At 42.1% G+C, this 27,994-nt stretch overlaps 1 protein-coding gene across 4 annotated transcripts in view; it reads right to left on the bottom strand.

Annotated features, from left to right (window-relative positions):
- LOC141773910 (protocadherin-15-like) overlaps positions 1 to 27,994 on the bottom strand; it is a 316,265-nt gene that overhangs the window by 157,518 nt on the left and 130,753 nt on the right. For all 4 annotated transcript variants that reach the window (XM_074646072.1, XM_074646070.1, XM_074646069.1 and 1 more), the window contains 4 exons: positions 6,606 to 6,766; positions 4,315 to 4,470; positions 2,483 to 2,602; positions 2,245 to 2,355 (listed from right to left, as the gene is read on the bottom strand). In XM_074646072.1, coding sequence (XP_074502173.1) covers positions 2,245 to 2,355; positions 2,483 to 2,602; positions 4,315 to 4,470; positions 6,606 to 6,766 — 548 coding nt within the window. The remainder of the gene's footprint in view (positions 1 to 2,244; positions 2,356 to 2,482; positions 2,603 to 4,314; positions 4,471 to 6,605; positions 6,767 to 27,994) is intronic.

Genomic DNA, 27,994 nt, shown 5'->3' with positions numbered 1-27,994 from the left:
GCAAGGAAGGTAAAAGAAACCTTTATCGGAGTGAGGAGGTGTGGTTGCTAGGTAGGATACATTCTTTTAAAAAGGTGGGATTGGTTGATGCACTCTGATGCAAAATGCACTCTTAAGGGCTGATGCACAGACTGTATATAAAGATGGACGACACGTCTCCATTTCCTCCCACTGTACAGAAGCAAAGTCAAAATATCCCGTATACGGGAGCTGCCCTCTTGAGATTTTGATGTCATTTGGAGCCTGAGTCTGAGCAGTAGTGACCGGGCAGTGAAGCGGCGGTATTGAGATCACCCGCCCGAACCAATCGTGAGCCGAGCACGGCCGCAGCTTGTCAGCAAGAGACTCACAGATGCCAATCGTGACGTCCTAGGCCCTTTTTATTGCATCAGATAACTAATTAAAACCAAACTTATCAGAAAAATTAACATTTGAACATTAATCACTGTGATAAAAATACCTAAAATGACAGAAACCCCAAATTTGGGGAAAAAACTGTCTTTAGACGTGGTTTATAGTCGCACCGTTCGTCAATGTCTCTCTTGGTCCAGGCAGCCAATCAAATCAAGCAAGAGGCGGACTTTACTACTAACTTTACCACTTCCTTCCTGTTTAGATTCCGGTACTTGCGGTAGGGCTAGCAGCTAGTTAGCTGTTAGACTGTGAGAGCGAAGGGGGAATTCATATCTCATGTTGTGATGGTTTCATGTAAGCTAAAATCTTTGAGAGCAGTCTTGCTCCCCAGGCGCATCAGCTGTTTTGCCCTCAGGCGTTTTTGAAGCGGCGGCGCATGTAGCGACGTGTCTTGGTGTGATCAGCCCCTTAATGATAATGGGCATACGGTAAATGGACTTGCATTTATATAGCGCTTTTCTAATCTTCCGACCACTCAAAGTGCTTTACACCCATTCACATACCCATTCATAGACTGATGACAGAGGCTGCCATTCAAGGTGCCAACCTGCCCATCAGGATCTAATCTAAATACTCATTCACACACCGATGGAACAGCCTTCAGAAGCAATTTGGGGTTAAGTGTCTTGCTCAAGGACACTTCCAAACCGAACCACCAACCTTCCGATTGGTGGACGACCTGCTCTACCTCTGAGCCACAGCCGCCCCAGGAATAAGCACAGAATGGACAGGGAAATCGGTAGGCCTAATCATAATAATAATAATAGACAACAATATTTATATAGCACTTTTCGAAAACAAGTTTACAAAGTGCTTTACAGACATAAAAACACAGTTTTCTGTGCCCTCTCCAAACACAAATTAAAGAGTTCAAGGCAGCCAAGAAATAGAAACATAGATAAAGACAATGAATACAAATCTTGAGAATAAATCAATGAATAAAAGCATAAAACAAAAAGAAAAACTCTAATTAAAAGCCATTTAAAAAAAATTGTTTTTAGATTTAGTGAATAATATTTTATGTAATAACATCTCTGTTGACTAAATTGTAAAACATACTTTAAAAGTAGCCCACAAAATGTTTGAAAACATTTTACCATGCTGGTAATTTTAATATTTTATCTATTTCATCAACTCACTCATTCATCATTTGGAGAATATTGTCCTCTTTGTCTTTCCGCCATTTTCTCCTCTGATTCTCGTAAAAGTCCTCCTCTCTACTCCTAAAAGTGTTTCACCTAAGGAGTTCTCTTAAGGGCTAAGATGTTTGTTTTGTGAATAACTTTTATCTTTGCCAGGATCTAGTCTTAACTGTAAGGGCAAATTCATAGAAAACATCATAACTCTAAGAATTTTCTTAGATTTGTGTCATTGGGAGCAACTCTTTGTACCATGAAGCGTTTTGAATACGGCCCCAGACCTTGCCCTAAAAACTGCACTCTGAACAGAAATTATGCAGTGTAAGGACTTGAGCTCATTGAAGCAGCAAACTATTGACTTCATGTTCAAAACATCCGCCCCCTAAAATAACTGAAAGATCTGAAATACAGTGGAAACACTGTTATTCTCTTAGGCCGAGCAAAAAAGCAGGTCCTTGAGTGCTTCAACTCCACACTCCAAATGAAAACGTATGAATACAGCTGCTGTTACTGAATACAAAGCTCAACTTGAGATATCTAGTTAGTGGCATTGAGAGTTCTTTACCCTCAAGGTCAATGCTGAGGTACAAAAACCTCAAACAAAAAGGATAAAATGAGGTCCATTTTTAAATCTTTTGATATTGAGCCGTTACTGATCTAAACACTTGCAAACAAAAAGTAAGTCACTCACATTGGCTTGGACCAAAACCAGGTAGCGAGTCCTCTCCTCGTAGTTTAGCCTCTCTGCCAGAGTAATGTGTCCTGAAAGGGTGTTTGCAACACTCACTGTTCTGTTAGATGCCTGAAAGAAAAGGAGAGTCGATATGTGAAGACAGAAAGAAAGGTGGATGTGAGCAATAAGTCATGACTGTTGAGGAAATTTACAATGGTGTAGAGGGTGTTTATCATGGCGTGACTTGTCCATATACCGGGTCATTGGGGTTGTAAAGGATGCCGTATTCTATATGTCCATTGGGCCCGTCGTCGATATCCGTAGCTCCATTATTTCCTGAGAAGCCAGTGAAAATGGTCGTTCCAACTGGTGTGAGCTAGAGAGAAATACGAGAGCAGGGAGAAAGAGTCAACAGCTCAAACAGCCCCCTGTGAGTACAACATCTACTTACAGCAGAGAGCCTGCCATGCATATAGCTATTACTGTTGCCACTGCACCCCATTAGTATACAAAAGGAAAAAAGAAATATCAAAAAGGGGAAATGTTGCTGTCAGCAGCAGTCTGAAGGCTTATGTGCTGACAGAATAATAAAAAGTAAGTATGAGAACCACTGCTGTTCCCCAGAGCCCTTAGCAAAGTCCACGGGACCAGGCAGTGAGCAGGAGAGCTTGTTCAGGGGAGAAGTTGACAGCGATGTAGAATGACTCACTATAGTGCCGGGGCAGCTGCATATGGCCATGATAACACACTGTGACGGGAGTTTCCAACACGCAATGTACATTACACAGTGTGAACAACCAAAGTCAGCAGGGAATTAGCCCCTAATCTCAAAACAACTGGCTGTAAAGTCAGAAGATTTGATGAATTGTTTTCAATCATTGCAGGTGATGCAGGTTTGTTTTGGAGGCAAAAGGTTGTCCCGCCTGATGCTCACTAGACGTTTATAAATGAATGCCGAGTAGGCTGCAACAATATTCCCGAATGCTCTCCTGACCTGCCACTTGAATACACACTATATTGGTCAAATGTACAAACTTGAAAAAAAAAGAACAAATATCTTGACTGTTATATCTTACAGGGAAGTAGTACTTTGGTTTGCACAGCCACATTGTACAGAACTGTTGTAAAGATGAAGATGTTTAACTTGATATTATGTCAAATATCCAAACAGAAACATAACAATGTGTAGTTAACTAGAACCAAACTAGAAACTCAGATAGTCATGCTCCTCCATCATATTGAGTCAACGGCTTAATTTGTCTCTTTAGCAGGGCTGGGACGATTCACCTATCTCCTGATTTGATACTATCATGATACTTCGGTGCCGATTCGATATGTATTGCGATTTTTAAGTTTTAAGTTACGTTTTTTTTTCTTTTTTTAAGTATTGTGATTTGATATTACGATATATTGTGATTTGTGTTAACATTTTTAACACTAGACCATGGGGAAAAAGTTGAATCATACACTTCTAGAGACTTTTACTTTGGAAAATATCTAAATTAATACAGTAAGAATTTAGATTTTCAACATGTATGTAGTCAGAGATGTCCTGAAGTCAAATATATCAGTCATTGTCAGGTGTTATTTATTAAATTTTTTCCAGCAACCCAAAAAATCTAAGAATAAATACATTTCCCTGGTATTTTCTTTATAATTTATAAGGGACATGTAATGTTTTATACTGCTGGTGAATATAATCCAATCAATCTTATTTCCATATATGTATTTAGTACATACAGTTCCCTTCGTTAACGACTTATTTTGAAAACCGGACGTAGTCACACGTGTATACTTCCGCTACCTTCGCCAAGTCTGTTGCTAGCTCTCCCGTCAGCTCCGGAAATACTATTCGATAATCACTGGGAATTGGTCGATTATTTTTTCAAAAATCGTCACATACAAAGCAAGAGGTTCAGCAGCTATCACGCGCTGCTGACGTACCCAGTATGGCTTCGGCATGAGATGAATGGGTCTGAAACTAAAACATAGACCGCACCAATTTTCACTGGGTTTGGCTCTTTTTTTCAAAATGAACAAAAACTTGTCCAATCAACGAAAAATGAACAACAGGAGTCGCTCCCTTACCTCGTTTACTGCTACATAGTAGCGTGGCTGCTGAAAGCTGGGGGTGTTGTCATTCTTGTCCCTCACAACAATCCGCACCTCGTGCAAAATGACGGTACCAACAAGAATATTGTAGCACTGGACCTGAACCACGATGGTGCTGATGTAGTTGGGGGGCTGAGAGAGAGAAAAGAAAGACATGTCATTTACTGTGAGTACTACTTTGAATGTTGTTATACATGTTTGAATTCCCTATTCTAAAGAACAATATACTTTATGTACTTCATCAGAGATGATAACATGAGAGCTGCTGCACTGGTTTTAAATACTTCCAGTAAACAAGCTACCTAACCAGTACAGCAAACAAACAATACAAATGATGCAAGAGAGAGGGGAGGGAGGTTTTGGCAAAAAATGTCTGTTCATGTCTGTGCATCCATCAGTTGAACCAATATACTTAAATCAATGGCAAACAGTATTCTGACATTGAATTCATCCAGACTGAATCTACAAGTCTGGATGATATGGTGTAATAGTATTTGTGTAAACGAATCACAGATATTGTTTTATTTGATTTGATTTTAAGCTGCAGTGTGCGGCCTGATTTCACTTTTTGAATATGTCATATAATAAATTATTAAAAATGTCTGATCAAACGTAGAGCTGCGAGCCTTGTGCCATGTTCTGTTTAAAATGCATGCTGGACAGCAGTAGCTTGTGTCACTGCCACCACTACTTGTCAGACGTCATCTGAATTTAGAAACAGCAACGGTGTAAAGCGGCCTGGTTAGTTTACCCCTCCCCCTCTGTCATTCTCATTTGCAAAGGTTTGACTCCCATGTGCTCCTCCCACAGTTTTCATTTCTCCTGTTAATTGGCCATATCTCTGAGATATTCCCATTAGTAGCTCCATGTATAGCTCCATCCTCATAGTCCATAACCAGGCACTTCAAAAACAGCTTCTTTCCCACGGCAGTCACACCACTTAACACCCGGTGAATCCCACACCTCCCATCCTATACTGTACCATTTAAACTGATCTGTATGTGCCGCCGGTTTACTGGATACCCTGGAGAACTGAACTGAACACATTACCTACAGACACAGTATCTGCACTTATTCATTCACTTACCATATTTAGCACTGGGGGTGAATTATTATTGCTAGACTGAAACCAATGACCACCAACTTGGTTGCTACATTACATCTAGTATATTTTTTTCTTTGTAGCTAAACAGCAATGAAAAACATCACAAATTGAATAAATTGTTATTAAAATGAAGGAGCAATGGGGTAATAGTTGATTGCTATTGTCAGTCAAATTTGCAAAACACTAATTTAGGCTATCTCACATGACAGGTTGGATTTATCAAGCATGAAAGAAGACAAAGAACTACATAAAAGGAGCAAAGTGACAAACAACAGGAGTATCCTGGTTATGTGCTAAACATGTAAACACCATATCCTGGATTCAAAAACCTGCATGAGGCCTTATCGTGATTTGGAGAAACCTGGATATGCTTTGCTGAAGTACTGTGATAGAAACCAGGATTTAGTGCTGTTGACACCTCTTCCAGGTTTCTAATCAATCTCTGCCGTGTGTGCAGGTGCTTCATCGACTCAAGTAATGTGGTAGTTAGTCAGTAAAATAACAAATATGATCACGGTTCAAAATACCAGAAAGCCTCATTTCAAAAATGTAGGAGGAGCTCTAAAACATCGTAATTTTTGGTACCACATTTTCATTTTTCTATATGAATTTATATTGTCTTGTACATTTAGATTCCTGAAAGAAATAACAGGCTAATAGTAAAGCACTTTTCAATGAGAGTGTTTATTCAAGCACAACAATTTCAGAAAATTTGTGTCTTTTGGCTCATTGGCTGCTTTTCTTTTGAAAACGGTGTCAATGCTTCTGTAAAACAAATAACCATAACACCTTAAATAGCCAATTAAAACATTTGAATATGCTTTATTTTATCATTTGGATGGCCTCCCACACTGGCCACAGAAATTATAATGATGTTGACTTATTAGTAAATGTAAACCTGATAAAAATAAATGTGAAGAAACTGACTCACCTCCGATTAACATATAAACAGATACTGTGTGCGTATACAACACTTGATCACGACCATAAGATCAGTGTGTAAGTTTGTGTGAAATACTGTTCTCTAATCCGCAAAATTAGTTCACACAAGAGAAGCTAAAAATACAGAAAATATATTTACTTTAAAACACAGAAACACAAGTGTGACTTTATTTTTCCCTGATTTCTCAATACAGATCGCCACCCTCAGTCCTGTACTCACGTCTCTGTCCAGAATGCGCCCGGTGCTGTTGAGGTAGAGCCTCTGTCGTGCTGGTTCCAGTATCACCCAGTAGTCATAGTTGTCCAGCAACGTCAGTGAGATGCTTTTGTCTGGGCCTTGGGAGTGGCCATTTATCTGCATGTTTTCCACCAAAACTGTTCCTGTGAAGGCAAAGCAGTCTACAATTAGTAAATGGCCCTCTTGTTGAAGGACATTCACCGTCACTGTTTTATTCTAACAGTTTGTTATTATATCAGGTTGGTGGTGGAAAAGAAATGAGACATTACATGTTTTTTGTTTGTCTTTTTTCTCAAAAGACCTGTGTTAACCATTGACAAATGTTCTGCTGTTGAAACAGAATACTGAAAAGCAAATGCACTGGACGATAAAGGTCATATTACTTTAAATAATAAGCTCAAATGAAAGGAAATTAAAAACAAAGGAGCACATTATTGTGTTGAATAATGACCCCATGACGCTTATTTGAATAAAGGTTTTAGCAGATTTCTTTCTGTGTAGTATCGGCTTTTTTATCTTGTATTGCGTTTCGGGAGAAAAACATGATTTTTAAAATGTACTCCTACGTTGACCACTCAACTGACCTACTAGTCTTTGGAAATAATAATTCCAATCTATTCCACATCTTGTGTAGGCAAATATCTAAAATTGATAATTACCATCTTTGAGGGGACAGACACTTTCTGTCTTATATTCCACAGCTTTTAATCAGTGACTGATTAAACTTTGCCACAGCAGCCCTCTGGAACAACCCTCCCAAAGCCTGTTAAATCTGAGGATTGTTTGAATCCTAGGCGGCCAAATTAGTGGATTCATGAAATAACTGGCGGTTCGCTCAAAAAAGAAAAATCCAGGAGGAGCAGTGATGAGGTGTTTTAATTGAGATCAGTGGTGCAAAAAGGAATTCAAATTAGGGATGCACCCATCGCAAAATTCTGGGCCGATACCGATACCAATCTTTAAAATAACAATTTTTTGTTATTTATTCCCCTTTAGGTAAACAAACCTCTTTATTCTAAAAAAAAATAACTGAGCTGTTTAAAAGTTATTCAGCATTTCATTACACTGTCTTTGAATGAGCACAAATTCAATCATACAAATTAGGGATGTCCATAATTAACCATTTAACCGTTAACCTACATTAAGCATTTTAACCGATTAACGCTATCAGTTAAAACGGTCAAAAGAAATGTTAATAAGAAACTCAAAAGCTGAGCGGCTCAGAGGAGCGGCTCGTCTCTATAAGGTGAAAAGCTGCTCCACCTTAACAGCCCACCTTAAGAGGCGGAGCCGGAGTTGCAAGATACAGAAAGTTGGCTCAGGTCTCCGGCTCGCTTGAGCGGAGTGGAGTTGGAGTTTCGTAGCATTTATTCACCGACAAATAAACTGTTCACACACTGCTACACCTACGTTCACAGCTATGACGCCACCAACAACCTCACACTCACCGCCAAAAGTGAAAGACTCTCGTTGCAAAACTACCGGTTAAAAAGTTTCAGTGAAAGTAATTAGAAAGTCACATGCATACTACAAATATAAAAAAACATAACATATGTAAAGTAACTGAATATTGCTACATCACACTGTAGATTGAGATATTACAGTCACTTTAATTGATGATGAATAAAGCAAATACAGATTCAGCCATAGAAATAAAAAAAGGCGTAGAATGGACATTTCCAAATAGAATCAACGTAGCAGGATGGTCAGAGCGGCGCCCATTTTTATGTGTACCATTGCCATTGCGACTGTTGCAGGGGGTATTCGAAATCTAAAACCTAAAGATCAGTACCAAGAGGGCTGTTTACAACGCGGTATGTGCATCCCCTCTGCTCTATGGGGCAGAAACATGGACCCCATACAGACAACATATCAAAAGCTTGGAGGCCTTCCACATTCGATGCCTCCAAAATATCCTCGGCCCCTCTTGGGAAGTTCGGGTGCCTCACACAGAGATCCTTTCCATGACCAACTCCATCTGCATGGAAGCATCACTAGCAAAAAAACATCTCCGCTGGATAGGGCATACTATCCGCATGCCCGACCACCGCTTGCCCCGCCAAGCCCTCTATGGGTTACTCAGCAACGCAAAACGGGCTGCTGGCGGACAAAAGAGGCGCTACAAGGACTACACTAAAGACCTCCTCAAGCGCTGCAACATAAACCCCACCCATCTGGAACATCTGGCACTTGATAGGTCAGCCTGGCAGGTAACCTGTGTCAGAGCGACCAAACAAATACACCACACCACCCAACAGAGGAGGACCGAAAGGCGTGCCCAAGGACACGAGCGGGCAGCTGGTATTACAACAACATCTGGGCTCCCTTGCCCCATCTGCGGGCGAGTGTGTGGCTCACGCATTGGCCTCTACAGCCACATGAAGTGGCGCCAGCGCCACCACTTCATTGTCCATTCTACTCCAATTCTATTTCTATGTGTACAGCCCATCTATCTGGTCTAATCTTTCTAATTCTATATTTTTGAAACATTCTTTATCTGCAGCCATTTAGTATAATTTACGATAACCTCTCACATACATCTTGGCTTGAAATTATTTATTAATTCTGTCACATTTTTATCATTGAAAAAATAAAAATATAAAACCCTTATTCTGTCTGGATTGAATCAAATCAGCTTTGAATCTCAGTGTATCATATCGTTACACATTCATCTGTACCATAATTGGTTTGTATTTAAAAATATATGACGCAGATCATGTATCAGATCCAGGTGAGTACATTGTACAATCTCAGTGTCTTCGTGCCGAAATGAAAAATGTTTCAATAAATGTCATTTAGAGATAAGCAATTCAGTTAGCAAACACGCAGTAACACGTTCTATCCAGACATAAGTACATTTGGATAACACATATTCATTTACACATGCTGTAGAAAAATGATCCATGTCATGCAGATCTAATGTAGATAGAATGCTAATTTAAATCCCACTGTCTGTCTAGTAGTATATAAAGCTTACATCCATTAGGAGTTACAGCACCGTGACAGCCTGAACCATGTGAGCAAAACCACAGCTGCCAGGCATGAAAAAAAAAAACACATACAGAGTTCTTAATTATTCAGTGTTTTTTTCTTTTCTTTTCTGTATTACCTTAATTCAAATCATTTGCATTCACACACGTTTCACATCAACAATATGCCTACAAGTAAGCTGATGATTCTTCAAAGTAGTACACTGTGTTCTCTCCAAAAAGTGTCTTTCTAGCCAGTAGACTTAACCACATATAGTGATGTAATGTGTAGAGGGTTTAATGTGTGGAGATTAAAAGCACTTGACATGCCAGCTGTAAAACCTATGGGTGGTGGTATTCAAATGGGCTTTTTAATTACTGCCCGTAACATCTTGAATTTCATCCTTTCATAAAAGCAGCTTCATCCATTTTGCAAAGTCACTCAGACTCTCGGATACTCGAGAAGGAGCACAGATGGAGGTGTGATGGAAGCTTTTGCCTTGTAATTATAATACCCACTCTTGCATTTTTATGCTACCATTAATGAGCGCGCTCCCTGTTTGCAGCAGTCAGGGTTTGATGCATTTGTGTGTTGTAATCACAAGGACCTATAATTATCTGTCTCACTTGGGCTAAACTCCATCTGAAAAATGGATCTTCTAAGAATTTAATTTAAAAGTCAAAAGACCCCCCTGTCGCTGGTTCATTAATCTAAAACGCGGCTTTTCTGAAATATATCTGCCTCAGTAACTTGGGTGGTGAGCTACATCTTTTTGAAACTCTCGGGTCGTAAATTACACCGCCGATAATATTACAAGGGAAGGCACAGAGAGCCTCCTTTCTTTCTCAAGTTAATTGAACTTCAGCTTTTTTTTCTTTTGCGGCGGTAGCCAATACTCCCACTGTTCTGGGCTCTTCCTCTCTCAATCTCAGTCACACAGCAAAGTTGTTGTCCTCATCAGTCAAGAGGATGTCAGACAAACAAGTGCTAGCCAGAGTTCCACCGTGCTGTATTTGTACTTCATTTCTAAATAAATAAAATCTCTCTCTCTTTTGCAGCCTGCGACTCAGTCTGGGTCATCTCCGGTCACAGACGCCTCTGATCTGGGCTTCACAGTGGACTAACCCCACAGAGACAGCACAGAGGGCTTACTTTTATCCCAAATATCAATAATGTTGGCATCCGGAGATGATGGCACCAGATAAGTGTGGAGGCCCGTTTCTGATAAGGCTCCAGGTTTAGTATGAAAAAAAAAAGTTAGCTGCATTAAGGTTTATTGGTATTAGTATGGAGTCTGTTTGAAATATGCTTTGAGCTTAATCCATGATCTAAATTCATAAAAGATTCAGGGTGCTGTCATCTATCTAATAAAGACGAAAAATTTGAAAAATAAGATATTATTTTCTTCTTTTTTTAATTATTTTATTTTGTTTGTGTGGGTATGAGCGAGTAAAAACAATCAGTTTACTCATAACTAAAAAAACTTTTTTTTTCCTTCCCATGAAGGTGATAAGAACACGTGTAGGTGGTATGTTGTTAAAGAATGTGAGCTGCAATTTTTTATTTTGTGAGAAAATAGCTGCAATTATTGTGCACTGATCTGATAGCTCTCCTCTGAAAGCTGCAGGATATAAATAAACAATTTCAGTTATAACTCATAAAGTATGAAAGCTCTCCTTAACAGGTGTTTAATTGTTCTCTCTTCACGCACTGTTCCCATTTCCTTCTTATTCTTTTAAACGCACCATTTTAACCTCTACTGCAAAAGTTCTGGAGTGAATGAATGAGAACCCTGTCTGAAAAAGTTTCAGTCTGGTTTTTAAAGCTTATCGCTGTACCGAAAGTGCCTTCATGAAGACAAGAAATTAATGATTAATGAGAGAAATCCTTTTCCAGTTTTTCTACATCTGCAATGTTCGATACAGCTGCAATATTGCCTAGCAGACTTAGCGAGCCCTGGGTGGCCATTACCATCACAGCGTTTTGCTGTTTACGTCTAATGCCGGGAACACACAACACGAGAATCAAGCTGATTTTGGGCCCGATTCCCTCCTTCCGACAATCGTCAGCAAAGCCCAGATTTTTAGATGGTTCTAAAGATTATCTTTCAAGATATTCCTGTGGTGTGAGGTATGTTAAGAAGTTTTACATCCCCCGATCGGCGCGCAAGACCATCCTGGGTTTTGTTTACACTAAAGTCATGTTTGATCGCGAGATATTTTGCAGGATTTCTGGGTTTTTTTTGAGTCAGGACTTTTGTTGTTCATGAATGGAATCTGTAAGTGCTGTTTTGGCCAAATCGTTGCTCACCACACACACTATAGGAACAAAACTGTTAAATTTAACATGTCATTATGTGTGGGGTCTATCATATTTTCAATATCTATTAAGATTTGAAAAATCTTTTAGTGTGGGCCAGCCTTTAACTCTCTGGATAAACTTTTAGTGTAGGCGACTGAGTGACTGTATAGGTCATTTCAGAGTGTCTCTGCGGGGTCACCCCTTATTTTTATTTCAAACTGCCTCTTCAACATCTAATTCACACTCATAATATCTATTATGTGGATGGCACAGATTTACTTGGGCAATGACCAAGCACAATGTGCTTTGGCCACAGCTGTCTTTAGGACATCCATTACTGGTACCAACATATTTTGAGATCCTCCTAACTGGCCAAGAGAACCAAACCACCTGATTTCTAACCCCAACAGCCCACTATCTGAGTTTGTTAATCCTGTTGAACAAACTCAGTATGAATAAATCAAGAAAGAGGTGGGATCAAGTCATTGATTTGCAACTCACAAGTAAGTCTCAAGTCTTTGACTCATGTCCCAACTCAGGTCTCAAGTCCTAAAAAAGCCATATGCGCTCTTCACCAAATGTAACGTCATTTTAACAGCAGAGTAACTGGTGGTCAGTAAGGTAACATTAGTTCTTCACGGTTTTCTCCTGAAACTTGATTGCATGCTGTTGGATTGGTTCAGACAAAGTGGATCTGGGGAGTTAAGTGTAATATAATAAAATGCAAGTCCCAATAACATTCATCGGAAATACAGAGTCCAGAGTTCAATAAAAAAAAAAAAAAAAAAAACACTTTTCAGAGATTTAGCAATAAGCAACAAAAGATAGAAATGCAGTTTGTTCATTTCAGGTCAGTTTTTTCCCCCACGAGTGAATCATCTTCTCAAACATAAAAGATCTCTGATCAGTTTGTTCAATTCAGTTCAGTTTTTGCCCACAGGAGTGAATCGTCTTCTCGAACATAGAGGATCTCTGGATCTCGCTGCTGCATGGCGCTGTTGTGTGTGTGTGAAGCACAGAGAGCAGAGGACAGAAGCAGCCACATTTGGCACTTGGAGGAGGTACATTTCGGACCCCGCAGGCATCGTACGGTAACGTCGGTATTGTAGAAAACGAGTACAGTCATGTTTTTTTAATTTTGGCATCGAGTTGATACCGAAGTTTCGGTTCTCGTGACATCCCTACTGGAGACTGTCTTTGTAATGTCCCATTTGGATTATTGTGAGTCCCCTTCCTCTGGAAATGGTAAAAAGTTTCTCTCTGGCACTAAAATGAGAGCATATTAGCCTTATCCTGGCATCACTTCACTGGCTACTTATTAATTTCAGAAGGGATTTTAACATCTCACTGATTACTTTCAAAGCACTGGGGGGACTCCATATGTGATAGCTTGCTGGCTGAGATCCTGTGAAGTTCGTGTTTTGGATGTTCAAAAGTCTAAAGACCAAACGAGATCAGCCTTTGCAATTCAGGTGTCTAGACTCTGGGATGAGATAAATTAGGAGATCATGGCCAAGTTTCAGATTAAAGAACAATCGTAGAGTCCAAGAACATTTCTCCTAACAACCTTACAGGCATTTGGTCAAACAATACTTCAAGGCCGGCAAGTTCATGGACAGGACTGTTAAGAGCCTCCTAATGTTAGCTGTTACACTGAGTACATTATGAAAATGTAACAGAATGTAGGTACAACAGTCAGAGTTTACAGATTGTTGCATCGCATACATGCTAATAAAATATGTCTGTGTTCATTAGCATTCACTCACTGGAATGAAAAAAAAATAGATGATATGTGTATGGAAAATATGCAGCAAATAAGGTCATCAAGGGAGCAGAAAACAGTATGTGGATTCTATCTTTCTCTTTCATATCATCTGCTTCGTCCACCACCTTTTAATGCAGGGGTTCCCAACCTGAGGTCCGGGCCCCCCTTAGGGGGCGCCAAAGAGGGATCATCAGGATTGGTCTGCTCTGAGGTTGTCAAAATTAGATTTGCACATATATAACTAAACTAATAATAACACACGTACTGGATAATTTATACAAAAGTCTATATATAAAACTATTTAAAAATATTTAGCATATTTTTTTGCACATTGTAGGCCACATTCTGTTTCAACCCAGTATTTCTGCACAGTTGCAGATAAAGACCAGGCTACACTAATATTATTAGTATTATACTAATTGTAGAATTAGATCCAGTGGTGGCTGCGTAGGATTGTTTCCGACTCGTGTGATCCAAACATTTCCAAAAAATCCAGTGTCGAAATGTCCAAAAAATCACATTTTTCCTTCTCCTTTCAAAATCAACATTCTCACTGTGGTCAAAAATGTTTTTGCTTTCCTGCTTGCCACACACAAAGGGAGGCCTGCACCGGTATTAACTGGGTGGTCTAGCAGCAATCTAACAGCACTGTAAATTACATTTCTAAAACCACAATAACAAAAATCCATCTCGGCGTCAACACTATAATAGTAAATTAATATGTTACAAAAAAAGATCACATTATGTGTCTGCATTTGGGAAATCTGTCAAGATGTCATCACTTTATTTAATTGACGAAACTGAGAAGAGACAAGTAGGGGGGAGGGGGTCTTCAAGGAAAATAGGTTGGGAACCTCTATTTTAATGTGTGTGAAGTGTTTTTTGGATATGTACTGTATAAATCCTTCCCCCTCTTCAGAAAAAAAGTACAACATCTATGGTGCATTACACCACTAATATAAAATGAAAGTATACAGTGATGCTGCTAAAAAATATCAAGAGCCTTCACCTTTCTCCATCAGAGTCGTGTGCAGTCATGACTAAGTGGAGGATGATCTATCTTCTACACTTGAGATATTCTAAAACTGAACATGTCTCACAATGAGAGGTGGTGAACTAGCAATAATGGAAACTGAGAAAGCATAATTTACAATGCAGTCAAAGTATAAGACTAGAGGGTTATTGGTCTCAGAAAACCCTCACTGAAGTGTTTAACATTCTTGCTCAGGCACACACTCACAAAAATCATACAGTAGGAACATGCGCACCAGCTGTCAAGGGGCCCGCTGTGCAGCATGCGTTGCCTAAAGTAAAATATGTGCATTACAACCACCACCAAATGAGGAGGGATGTAATATCACTGCCATCTTAACCTCACAAATGCTTAATTACTTTTGATATAAGTTGACATGAAAAACATCCATCTGTTTATTCATGTCTGCCAACGTAAACTAGAGTGAAAAGGACAAAGGAAACAAGCTGCAGCTGTTGCATTCAGTAAACAGAGATCCCAAATGGTGTTGCAGTAATCTCTTCCTCTAGAGAAACATAAAGTGCTTTTTAATTCCTTTTCATACTGGGTGAGGTGCATGGCATACGTATGCACATGGTGAGCTTATATGGAGTTGTCAATGCAGAGCATACAATTAACGCCCTGCCATTCTCGAAAATTGGGTTAATTTCAGCCTGGGTGAAATTGTCAACTTTCTCCCATCACTTTGGCAGGCGGCTAATTTGCCTCCGTGGATTGCCCTAAATAGCCCAATACAAACATAATTTCCTAACTGCAAATTGATGTATTAAAGATCACTATGGGACAATAAGTCTAGTGATGTCAAACGTACTTGATGCAACTCTCAGTCTTAGACCACACACTCCCTTCAATACTAATACTACTAGAGCAGCCATGTACCGAGGCTGTGTCCTTACCGCAGCGGCCCGGGGTTCAAATCCCACCTGTGTCCCTTTTCTTCATGTCGTCCCCTCTCTCTCCCCCTTTCAATACAATCTTTGTCACTCTCAATAAAGACATAAAAAGCTCAAAAAAATCATCTAAGAAAATGACTACATCTCTGAGCCTCATATACATTTTATTACATTTAGGGGGCATTACCACTAAGAGAGGTCTTAAAACACTTCACACATAAAAGACAAAAAAAAATGATGTAACAAATGTACCATACTGGGGAGGGGGGAGGGTTATTTTGAAATGTCATGCCTTTGTTAATTGTTACTTTTGCTAAGTGTTATGATGAAAAGGGGAATGTTCTGGCCATCGCCATTTTGTTTTTTTGCAACCAAAAGTGACACGAGAGGGTGGAGTAAGCACAACCGAGCGCTGAATAAGACATTTTTAGGAGACCAAAATGTTACAATTAACTTTCGTGAACTGTAAACACACCGTGTGTTGTAAAGTTGTAAGACAAAAACGCGGACAACTTCCAGACCGGACAACGCCGTGGTAGCAACCTGTCAATCACATCAATCAAATGGGACCATAATTTACTGAATGAACATCATGCTGTATTGAAGAAGACTTGAAACTAGTGATTGAGATCATAAACTCATGTTTACAATGTTTACTGAGGTAATAAATCAAGTGAGAAGTAGAGTCATTTTCTCATAGACTTCTATACAATCAGACTTATTTTTGCAACCAGAGGAGTCGCCCCCTGCTGGCTATTAGAAAGAATGCAAGTTTAAGGCACTTCAGCATTGGCTTCACTTTTCAGACCTGGAGGTTGCCCACTGGTATTTAGTCATAAACCACAGCATTTTAAGAATATAAATTTTGACCTGATGATGGCACTCAAAGTCAGGGAAGTGATTAATTAACAACCTACCGTTGCCATCCATAGAGCCACATAACTAGCATGGCCATAAATAGCTGTTCAAAAATTGCATACAGTACAAATGGTACAAAAATCTGTCAGGCTCACTCACTTATTCTAGGGATAACCAGATGTTCTGCATCAAGTGAGTGCAGAGTAGAGTTCAGACCTGAAAGATATGATTCAGCTACACCATTCAGGTATTGCTATAAGCTTGGAGGAGAACTTGACAATCGGCTCCAGCTTGTATCAGCAGCTAGTGTAGGAAGGCCATTGCATCTTTGTAAGTTTTCTAGCTGTAATATTTAATTGAAGCTGGAAATTTCTGATGCATATATATCACACAAGCTGGAGAACAGACTATTACAGTAATCAACTCTAGATGACAGATACTTGTCCAATCCAAAATAACCGATAAACACACACACATAAACACACTAATTACTCTGACAGCATCCAGCACCGGGAACTTCATTGTCCGCCTACAGTACACTCTCATAATGTTGCACAATCTTAAGTATGATTTGTGTGCGGTTTCCAACGTGGCACCTGACGCCTCTGCAGGATCCAAGCTGATTTGCAAATGATGAACATGCTCAGAAGGTTAGAAAAAGGAACCTCTTTGGCTGGTGGCCAACTGAGGCTCCTGGTACCTGTTCCCACACAGATAAGTGTCTGTAGTTCTCTGTGGTGATAAATTGTACTTGTTGTTAAGGCTGGTTGGTTTTAGTGGAACAAGTGTTTTTAGTCTCCATAGATGAAGAAGATGACAGGTGAATCTTTTCTTGCTTGATAAATAAGCCTGTGAGATAGATTATATAGCTTCTATTACATGTATACACTGTAGGTACAGGTACGTTTTTGTTTATAACTTGCCAGTTTGTTTTCATAATGGCTGCCAACATCAACTGCTTGAGTTGAATACTAATAAAATATTAAAATATTTCACACATTTGCACATAAATCCAAAAATAATTTCAATTTCAAAGCCTAATATGAACCGCCTGACAGAAATGAGGATGTTTGAATCCTCAGCCTCAACTTTCATAAAAATTCAAAATAGATCTTTTGCTGTGTGGTAACAGATGTCACATTGCAATCAAAATAAAGTAATGCGCTAACAAATGTGACGCATTATTGTTTAATTCAGTCTGACCCACATGTGCCACATAGTCAGGATGATTTCATCTCTCCTGTGTCATAATACTATTCCTTTTGAGTGTAAGCCAAAGAAGCAAACTGGTCCAGCAAATTAGTTTTGACAGTGCAACTTGCATAAATTCATAATAATGTGATGGGGTTTTGTTATGTAGGCCAGATTACAGTGTGGTGAGGATGGTCTAGGCAGCCCCCATGCTGTCATATGAGTAAATGGATGAAATACACTGACAGTATGCCTCAAACCGTCACAGTGGTCAATATATTAAATTATCTATATTTTCATCCGACTATAAAGCAAGGAATCTGTCTGTCTGTATGTCCTTCTCATATCTCGAGAACAGCTCATCCGATCTACTTCACACTTGACGGGTGTATTGTTGGGAACGCAAGGGAGTGCTTTATCAAATTTGGTGCAATTTGGACCTGTGACACTTTCAATATTAATAAACTCTGAATAAACAAGCACTCAGCACTCCGTTCAGCAGCCTGGGCAGTGCCTCAGGGCTCTGCAGACTGTCCAGCATGTTGTCCGCAGCGGGCAGACCATGGCTCATTGACCCACTGCAGTTCACTTTTGCTGCTGGATGCTGGATATACTAACGTTATTACCAAACACTTCTTCTCTTCCCTGGAGTCAACGAGTAATGAGCGGTTCTCGACATTGCTGCAAGCAGCACTTGCTTGGGGCCGAGCAATTGGCTTGCTCTGAACAGCCACGCAGTCCGAATGCCCACGTGCTCCGAACAGGCTCAAACCCCCGCCAACCGCTGCAAGCAGCAATACCGGGAGGCTACCGGGAGCCAAGCAATCGGCCTGTTTTAAACGGCCACGCCACGAATGGGCACTGCACTAGTCTAACTATAAAGCGAGGAATCTCCGTCTGTCTGTCTGTGTGTCCTTCGCATATCTCTAGTACCGTTCTTTCAATCAACTTCACACTTGGATGGTGTGTCGCTTAGAACCCAAGGGGGTGCAGTGTCAAATGTGGTGCAATTTGGCCAGATGGTGGCGCTATAGCAATGAACTTTATTATTTATTATTATTTCCTGCAACTTTTTAACCACAAGTCTCAGAGACAAAATTTTGCGGGTCCAGGCGGATCTTTCCATGTAAGCCACGCTCATTTGCGTCTAGATCAATTTAACGCCATTTTCAATTGCATCTTAATCAGATTTTTTGCTACTTCTCCAACACATTTTGAGCAATCGTCACCTAATTTGGTACAGAACATCTCTGGACCAAGCAGGAAATAGTTACTTTTTCGGATTTTTGATGTTCCATACATGCTCAAATGCTGTGGGTAGGGCTTATATTACAAAAAAATGTCATGTCAGTGCTTTTTGCTATTGCAACCACATTTGGTGAACATGTGTAGATATGATGTCTGAGTGACCATAACAAATTTGGTGCCATTTGGCTAATAGATGGCACTGTAGCAGTATTATCTAACTATAAAAGGAGGAATCTCTGTCTGTCTGTCTGTGTATGCATCTATGACTGCCCTTCGTATAACTCGAGAACTGTTCATCCAATCAACTTCACACTCGACGGTTGCAAGCAGCCATGCCGCGGTTTCTCAACAAAGCTGTAAGCAGCACTTCGGCGGGGCAAGAAATCACCCATTCCGGACGGTCGCGCGCTCGGAATGGGCACTGCACTAGTCATTGTAAATCCAGCGCTCATTGTAGGATGGTGATATGCTATTTACATAAGAATCAAGAGATGTCTTAGGCTTTCCAAGAGATAAACATGGTTGCTTTGTTGCAGGAGATTGTGAGGTGAAAGGAAAGATGGACAACACAGACTTACTGGTGAGGCTGAAAAGAACATTAAGCCACCGGCACTGTTTCTAAATAGACAGCATTAAAATAGATAGTAGGGCTGTTGTTGCTTTGTCTGCTGAAGAGCAATACAAGATACTGTTATTTCTCTTCCAACTGTCCACTGGATTCAGGGGAGCTGCTGTTCAGTATATATAGTAGACATTTTATTATGTAACATTTAATTCCAGAAAACATTAACCTTATTAAATATTGTGTCAAGACCGAGGTAAATATTACAATCTACGTTGTAAATGTAGGCTTATGAATGCAATAAAGTCTATATACCAATTACTAGGTTATCAGCACCAGCATCCACAACCATATACAGTAATTGTCCCATTGGTCTGCTTCACATACAATGCAGGTATTCAGTTGTATGGAGCAGGGTATGTGATCCATGCTCATTGTACAGGGCTTTCCAAAAGGATATTACCAATAAGTGGAATTTGGACCCCACGACACCTTCTAATGTCACTATTCCATCATATACACTGATCTTAATTATTGCATATTTTAATGAGTTTGCTTACCTGGTTATTGTAAAGAAAGATTAGACGACTTGTGCGTTTTAGTCCACACAGTTTGTAAATAGCTATCATCAATTATTTTTCTATTTCTCCGTGCACACACACATAGAGCAAGTGTGGGCGGGAGTGATACAGAGATAGAGCAACGTTCCTATCATCATGCTCACATTGTTTTGAAAAGAGGCTTGTGGTCGTATAGTACACGCATAGCGAATCACAACAACACTATTTTATTAGATTAAAAAAATGAATATGGCAATTGGATACGGAATTAATATAGACCGGCTGAGTAGTCGGCTGTTTGGCCGACATCCGGCGCCTATGGAATGCTGTGAAGAGCTGACACATCTAAGCTCGGGATGGGTCATGATTGTCGATTTTTTAAATAGTCATTTAATCATAAAAAATCTAGTAGTTTAAAAAGTTTAAAAATATGTATTTTTCCTTGTTTTAACTGTCAGGTGTATTGTTGTATTGTGGTGGTGTGTGTGGGTGTGTGTGGGGGTTATAGATCCATTGTTTGCTTGAAATGGACATCCCTAATCTAAGCCTTGAGCTAGTGTTTCGTATTGGGAAATTTGTTGGGTTGAACAAAGTGGAACGATCCATAAACTGCCAAAAGCTGCCAAAAATGCGATGCTACAATATAAAATTACTTTTACATGTGAAATGTTTTCTACAGACTGGTGTCTTGTACCATTCTTAAAACTCTGTTCTTGTGCCTTCAGCACATGACAGTCACATTTTATGACTTTTGGAACAGATGTAATGCATTAGCATATGTCCTTGATCCAGTCACTGACAATCACATACAATATAGTGAAGACGTCAGTGGATTGTACATCATCGGTTTTACACGTGGCATTATGCAGTGTTACTTACAATGACATGGACCATCATCTACACCCTCAAAGCCCTTCACACAACAGCCTTGTTGATAGGGAATGGGAATGTGACGTCACTGACAGCAAGTTGGACATTCGACATTTGTAAATGGGCCTCCAAAGATGAACATATTTTGAACTGCTGACAGGTGTCAAAACACAACAAAGAACATAATGGGTGGCAAGCTGGTCAAGGGCCTTCTAATTCATAAGGATCAATATCATAAACTAACTCCAATTTTGTAATATATCGCCCCATTGCCTCTGTCAGCTTCTCTTCATATGGGAATTTGTCTTTTACACATACTTTATTATTTCTGATGATGAATGATTGACAGATGGTTAGACCGGTGACAGATAATGATAGTCTACAGTAGCTCTGTACACTACCCTCCAAAAATGGCGGAGTGCCCCAGAATCAGTGATTCCCATTCCCTATAGACAGAGCATTCATTACCTTGTGTAACATGAAGCGGTACTGGAGACCTAGCTCTGTTGAAAAGAGAATAGACGACTTGGATCTATGACTGAAGTCCTGTCAATGCTTAATACCAGATAGCTATGCATCTGTCTGCACTGCTTTGGTGATCTTTGATCACATGAGCACATTTTAAGCACATAAATGGCAGGGCACATCTTTAATAGCTGAGTTTAAGAGGGTGCTCAACTGCTTTAAATGACGTTCTGGTTGTTCAGGATTACAAGGCTGTTTATAACCATTAAGATGTGCTATTTTACATCAAGAGTAACGGCCAGCAGTAGACATCCAGTAGTATTGTTAAGATTTGGATTTGATTTAAGTTTAAAATGTCCATCACAGTAATCCTAATGTGAAACTGGACAAGCCTCGAGTCATGTAGCATATTCTTCATCAGTGGAGGTAGGTAGGAGGCCGCATGTCTCAGTGTCAAAATCTGAAAATTGGAGCATTGAATAAACCGCCGCGGCATAACACTGAAGTGTCTGTATCACGCTCAGTTAGTATCTGAATCTCACATAAATGCGGTCTGTCCGTAGCTCAAATTTCAAGATCCAAGATTTTCATCTGTGATGTCATTCTGATTTACAGCCTGTAGCTGCTCCATTGATAATGAATGGGAGACTGACTCTGTGCATTCCTTGAACGTAAGCTTGAAAGATGTTCTGGGTATTGGAACTGACTCCAATCCTATGACTGCCATCATTTTTAAGCAGTCCTCTAAGCAACTGTACATTGGAATGACATCAGGGATGGGGCAAACTCCATCCATCCATCCATCCATCTTCAACCGCTTATCCGGGATCGGGTCGCGGGGGCAACAGCTCCAGCAGGGGACCCCAAACTTCCCTTTCCCGGGCCACATTAACCAGCTCTGACTGGGGGATCCCGAGGCGTTCCCAGGCCAGAGTAGAGATATAATCTCTCCATCTAGTCCTGGGTCTTCCCCGTGGTCTCCTCCCAGCTGGTCGTGCCTGGAACACCTCCCAAGGGAGGCGCCCAGGAGGCATCCGTGCTAGATGCCCGAACCACCTCAACTGGCTCCTTTCGACGCAAAGGAGCAAGGACTCTACTGCGAGTCCCTCACGGATGACTGAGCTTCTTACCCTATCTCTAAGGGAGACGCCAGCCACCCTCCTGAGGAAACCCATTTCGGCCGCTTGCACCCGCGACCTCGTTCTTTCGGTCATGACCCAACCCTCATGACCATAGGTGAGAGTAGGAACGAAGATTGAACGGTAGATCGAGAGCTTTGCCTTCCGGCTCAGCTCTCTTTTCGTCACAACGGTGCGGTAAAGCGAATGCAATACCGCCCCTGCTGCTCCGATTCTCCGACCAATCTCACGTTCCATCGTCCCCTCACTCGCGAACAAGACCCCGAGATACTTAAACTCCTTCACTTGGGGTAAGGACTCATTCCCTACCCGGAGTAGGCAAACCACCGGTTTCCTGCTGAGAACCATGGCCTCAGATTTAGAGGTGCTGATTCTCATCCCGACTGCGTCACACTCGGCTGCGAACCGATCCAGTGAGTGCTGGAGGTCGCAGACCGATGATGCCAACAGGACCACATCATCTGCAAAAAGCAGCGATGAGATCCTCAGCACACCGATCTGCAAACCCTCCTCCACCCGACTACGCCTCGATATCCTGTCCATGAATATCACGAACAGGATTGGTGACAAAGCGCAGCCCTGGCGGAGGCCAACCCCCACCGGAAACGAGTCCGACTTATTGCCGAGGATCCGAACACAGCTCTCGCTTTGGGCGTACAGGGATTGGATGGCCCTGAGAAGTGCCCCCCTCACCCCATACTCCCGCAGCACCCCCCACAGTATCTCCCGGGGGACCCGGTCATATGCCTTCTCCAAGTCCACAAAACACATGTAGACTGGATGGGCATACTCCCAGGCCCCCTCCAGGATCCTTGCGAGAGTGAAAAGCTGGTCCGTTGTTCCACGGCCAGGACGGAATCCGCATTGTTCCTCTTCGATCTGAGGTTCGACTATCGGCCGAACCCTCCTTTCCAGCACCTTGGAGTAGACTTTACCAGGGAGGCTGAGCAGTGTGATACCCCTGTAATTGGCACACACTCTCTGGTCCCCCTTTTTGAAAAGGGGAACCACCACCCCGGTCTGCCACTCCTTAGGCACTGTCACCGACTTCCACGCGGTGTTGAAGAGACGTGTCATCCAAGACAGCCCCTCCCCACCCAGAGCCTTCAGCATTTCTGGGCGGATCTCATCAACCCCCGGGGCTTTGCCACTGTGGAGTTGTTTGACTACCTCAGTGACTTCCACCAGGGTAATTGATGATGGTCCCCCATCAGCTTCCAGCTCTGCCTCTACCATAGAGGGCGTATTGGTCGGATTCAGAAGTTCCTCAAAGTGCTCCTTCCACCGCCCGATTACCTCCTCAGTTGAGGTCAACAGTGTCCCATCCTTACTGTACACAGCTTGGATGGTTCCCCGTTTCCCCCTCCTAAGGTGCCGGATGGTTTTCCAGAAGCACTTTGGTGCCGACCGAAAGTCCTTCTCCATGGCTGCTCCGAACTCCTCCCACACCCGCTGCTTTGCCTCCGTCACGGCAGTGGCTGCTGCTCTTCGGGCCCGTCGGTACCCTGCAACTGCCTCCGGAGACCTCCGAGATAACATATCCCGGAAGGCCTCCTTCTTCAGTCGGACGGCTTCCCTGACCACCGGTGTCCACCACGGTGTTCGAGGGTTGCCGCCCCTTGAGGCACCTAAGACCTTAAAACCACAGCTCACCGCCGCAGCTTCAGCAATGGAAGCTTTGAACATCGTCCACTCGGGTTCAATGCCCCCAACCTCCACAGGGATGCCAGAAAAGCTCCGCCGGAGGTGTGAGTTGAAGATCTCTCGGACAGGGGCCTCCTCCAGACGTTCCCAGTTCACCCTCACTACGCGTTTGGGCTTACCAGGTCTGTCCAGAGTCTTCCCCCACCCTCTGACCCAACTCACCACCAGATGGTGATCAGTTGACAGCTCCGCCCCTCTCTTCACCCGAGTGTCCAAAACATGCGGCCTCAGATCAGATGATACGATTACAAAATCGATCATCGACCTTCGGCCTAGGGTGCTCTGGTACCACGTACACTTATGAGCATCCTTATGTTCGAACATGGTGTTCGTTATGGACAATCCATGACTAGCACAGAAGTCCAACAACAAACGACCACTCGGGTTTAGATCAGGGAGGCCGTTCCTCCCAATCACGCCACTCCAGGTGTCTCCATCGTTGCCCACGTGCGCGTTGAAGTCTCCCAGGAGAACTATGGAGTCCCCTACTGGAGCCCCATACAGGACTCCATTCAGGGTCTCCAAGAAGGCCGAATACTCCGAACTGCTGTTTGGTGCATACGCACAGACAACAGTCAGAGTTTTCCCCCCCATAACCCGAAGGCGTAGGGAGGCGACCCTCTCGTCCACCGGGGTAAACTCCAACGTAGCGGCACTCAGCCGGGGATTTGTGAGTATCCCCACACCCGCCCGGCGCCTCACACCATGGGCAACTCCAGAGAAGAATAGAGTCCAACCCCTATCCAAGAGTACGGTTCCAGAACCGAGGCTGTGCGTAGAGGTAAGCCCTACCAGATCCAACTGGTAGCGCTCCACCTCCCGCACAAGCTCCGGCTCCTTCCCCCACAGAGAGGTGACGTTCCACGTCCCCAGAGCCAGCCTCTGCCGCCCGGGTCCAGTCCGTCGAGGTCCCTGGCCTTCACTGCCACCCGTGTGGCAGCGCACCCGACCCAAGCGGTTCTTCCCGCAGGTGGTGAGCCCACAGGATGGAGAGGAGGGGGGTGCCACGTTCCTTTTTCGGGGTATCCCCGGCCGGGCTCCGTGGCAAGCCCGGCCACCAGACGCTCGTTGACGGGCCCTCCGTCTGGGCCTGGCTCCAGACGTGGGCCCCGGGCTTCCTCCGGGCCGGGTAACTCCTCCTCTGCCTCGTGTCGTCATTGGGTTTTTTGTGAAACTCATCTCTCTTATTTATAGCTTTGGGAGCGAGTGATGAATATTCACCAAAACACCCCAAACTGTTACAGGGCATAGGATAGACATTTATTTATTTTTTATAAAATTCTGACAGCCAGATATAACCCAGGCAGTGGTTCCTGATCACGTTAAATGATGTATATCCATATTTGCCATCTGCAATTCAAACATTTATAAATTGAAAAATGTACACATTCTTTCTGGAAAATATATCACTCTCGAAGATGAATACACTACCTGAAAGACCGAGTTCTCCCATGTGGACAAAAATAGATGTGTGACACATTTTGCAAGAGCTCCAGTGTAGTATGCAATAACCACATTTAAAGGTCACCTATTATGCAAAATGCACTTTTCCATGTCTTTTAAACATCAATATCTGTCCCCAGTGTGTCTACAGGCCACCATAGTATCATAAAAGACCATCCTCTCTTTTTCTCCTCCTCCGTTTGTCCGGAAATGGGTGCAGAAAAAAAGATCGCTTTTTTTCCTTCTCTTCTGACGTCATTAGAGAAATGCAAGCCATGTAAGGGTTTCCTGGTCGAACCAGAGAGAACCTTCAGTAGCTGACCCCGGCCCACAGCGCGTCACTGTCTCTCCTCCTCAACCTAACTTGAGCAAAGTCTGCAAGAACCAGCAGAACAGGCTTCATGTACTCCCATCATCTAAATATAACATGTTCTTTCACAAAGGCTTTATGTAATTACACTGTTTAAACAGATGATATTTATATATTATATATATTTGATGTCATGCATGTAGAAGAGTACAGGTAGTAAATAGTGACTTGTAAGCAACACAACACATTTCTGTTTCACAGTCAAACTTTATTTGAGTTGACAGATGACAATATTAATTATTCACAGCATTTGTAATCATCTCACCTGTTAGTTAGTTATGTTAACATGGTACAGGAGAAAGTCTTCAGCTCTGGTAAACTATGGTAAGCTAAGCTCCGGTGGTCTGTAGTCATGGTAACACAGAGACAGCTACTACTGTAAATAATATACCATTACTCTGATCTTCCATACATTTATCTTTTAGCAGAAATAATGAACTGACTACTGTTTCACATCTTCTATTTTCCACCCTGATGGTCGCTGTGTTTACACACCGTGTCATAGCGGTAGCATGTAGCTAACCCGTTAGCATGTAGCTACATGCTAACGGGTTAGCTCTGTATCTCCCATCTGCTTTCAGCTATCTGCTCTCCTCTGGGATGATTCTGTCGGTCATTTCTCACAGATGGATCTGTAAAGACAGACGTAAAACAGAGTGTATGTTTACGGTTTACAGAGTTGATGCATGAGGTAAACACTGAGTTAACTAACAGAGCTATAAATAGTATTATTTACCTGAGAGAAACCGTCAGGAAAACCTGGAATCTGGACCGCAGATGTTCATCATGTGTCGCCGATTTCTGATCAGATTCCTCCGGTAACGTGCGCTGGGTGAAGTTTCTGGTTTATAAACTTTAAAGTGGTTTATAAGCTCTATTCTAGCTGCCTCTCCCTCCACTCCTCTCTCTCCACTCGTCTCTCTCTAGAGAGCTGCTCCGGGAGGGAGGGGGAGGGTGACGCTGTTGTTGTTGAGGAAGTTTGATTGACAGAAAACGCTGACCAATCAGAGCAGAGTGGGAGGAGACAGGCTGTGAATCAGTGGTTTTCAGACAGAGGCTGAATTAGGCTCTGAGGCAGGCAGACTCAGGCTGCAGTATGAGAAGAATAAAGGGTTTTTTGAACATTGCAGCATGTAAACATGTTCTAGTGCAACATTAAAATACATCTATGAACCTGGAAATGAGCATAATATGTGACCTTTAAAACTAAGAATGGGGTTTCCTTCTCCACATGACTGAATTCTTTGCAGTCGCTTAATACTTTTCTCCACTGTCTCTACTTGTTGCAAAACCTGAAGTGAGTGAAAACATTCTGATTAGCTAGAACAGCCTCGGTTAGCCAGACAGACTCAAGGCAATGCACGCTCATTAAAAATGAAACAAGGTTTATCTAACTGGGGTAAGGCATTAACAGAAACCTGGTACACACGGCTAGATTTCTGATTTCTTGGCAATTAGCCGCGTTCTGTGTGAAGAAAGAAAAAAAACTGTCCTCTCACACTGCATAGTATATCCTCCCACTGCGGTGTGACTCCAAATACTCTGAAATCCTCAAGCTGAGGTGTCACATGCAGTAATACCAATGCACTTTAAGTATTCCAGCATTCATTCAAAAATATGGCAACGCACCATGGGGGAGAAATCTCATTACTGACCAAACATGGGTTTTAGGTTACTGCAGTGCATGCAAACTCCAATTTGCCGCCTTAACCTGATTTCTCCCAACAGACTGGTTTCTTGTGTGCATGTAAACAGTTATTTTCTAAGGAAAATAGAAGGCATCCATATATTCGCCAGTCTAACTGTCAATCTCACTGTCGTCTTTGACAGTTATGTGTCATTCCATCCTGCCCCAACTAACTAGAAGGGACTGCGATTACTGCCTATGCCGAACTAACAGCCGAGTAATCAAGAAAGTCGGTACAAGAGTGGCTCACCCTAGGCAAATAGCTGTGTTGTGGATAGTAATAAGCACCTTAATGTCCCAGTAGCAATTATG

Source organism: Sebastes fasciatus, chromosome 9 (assembly GCF_043250625.1).
Source record: "Sebastes fasciatus isolate fSebFas1 chromosome 9, fSebFas1.pri, whole genome shotgun sequence".
Lineage (NCBI taxonomy): Eukaryota > Metazoa > Chordata > Actinopteri > Perciformes > Sebastidae > Sebastes > Sebastes fasciatus.
This window is presented reverse-complemented; position numbering and strand designations above follow the sequence as displayed.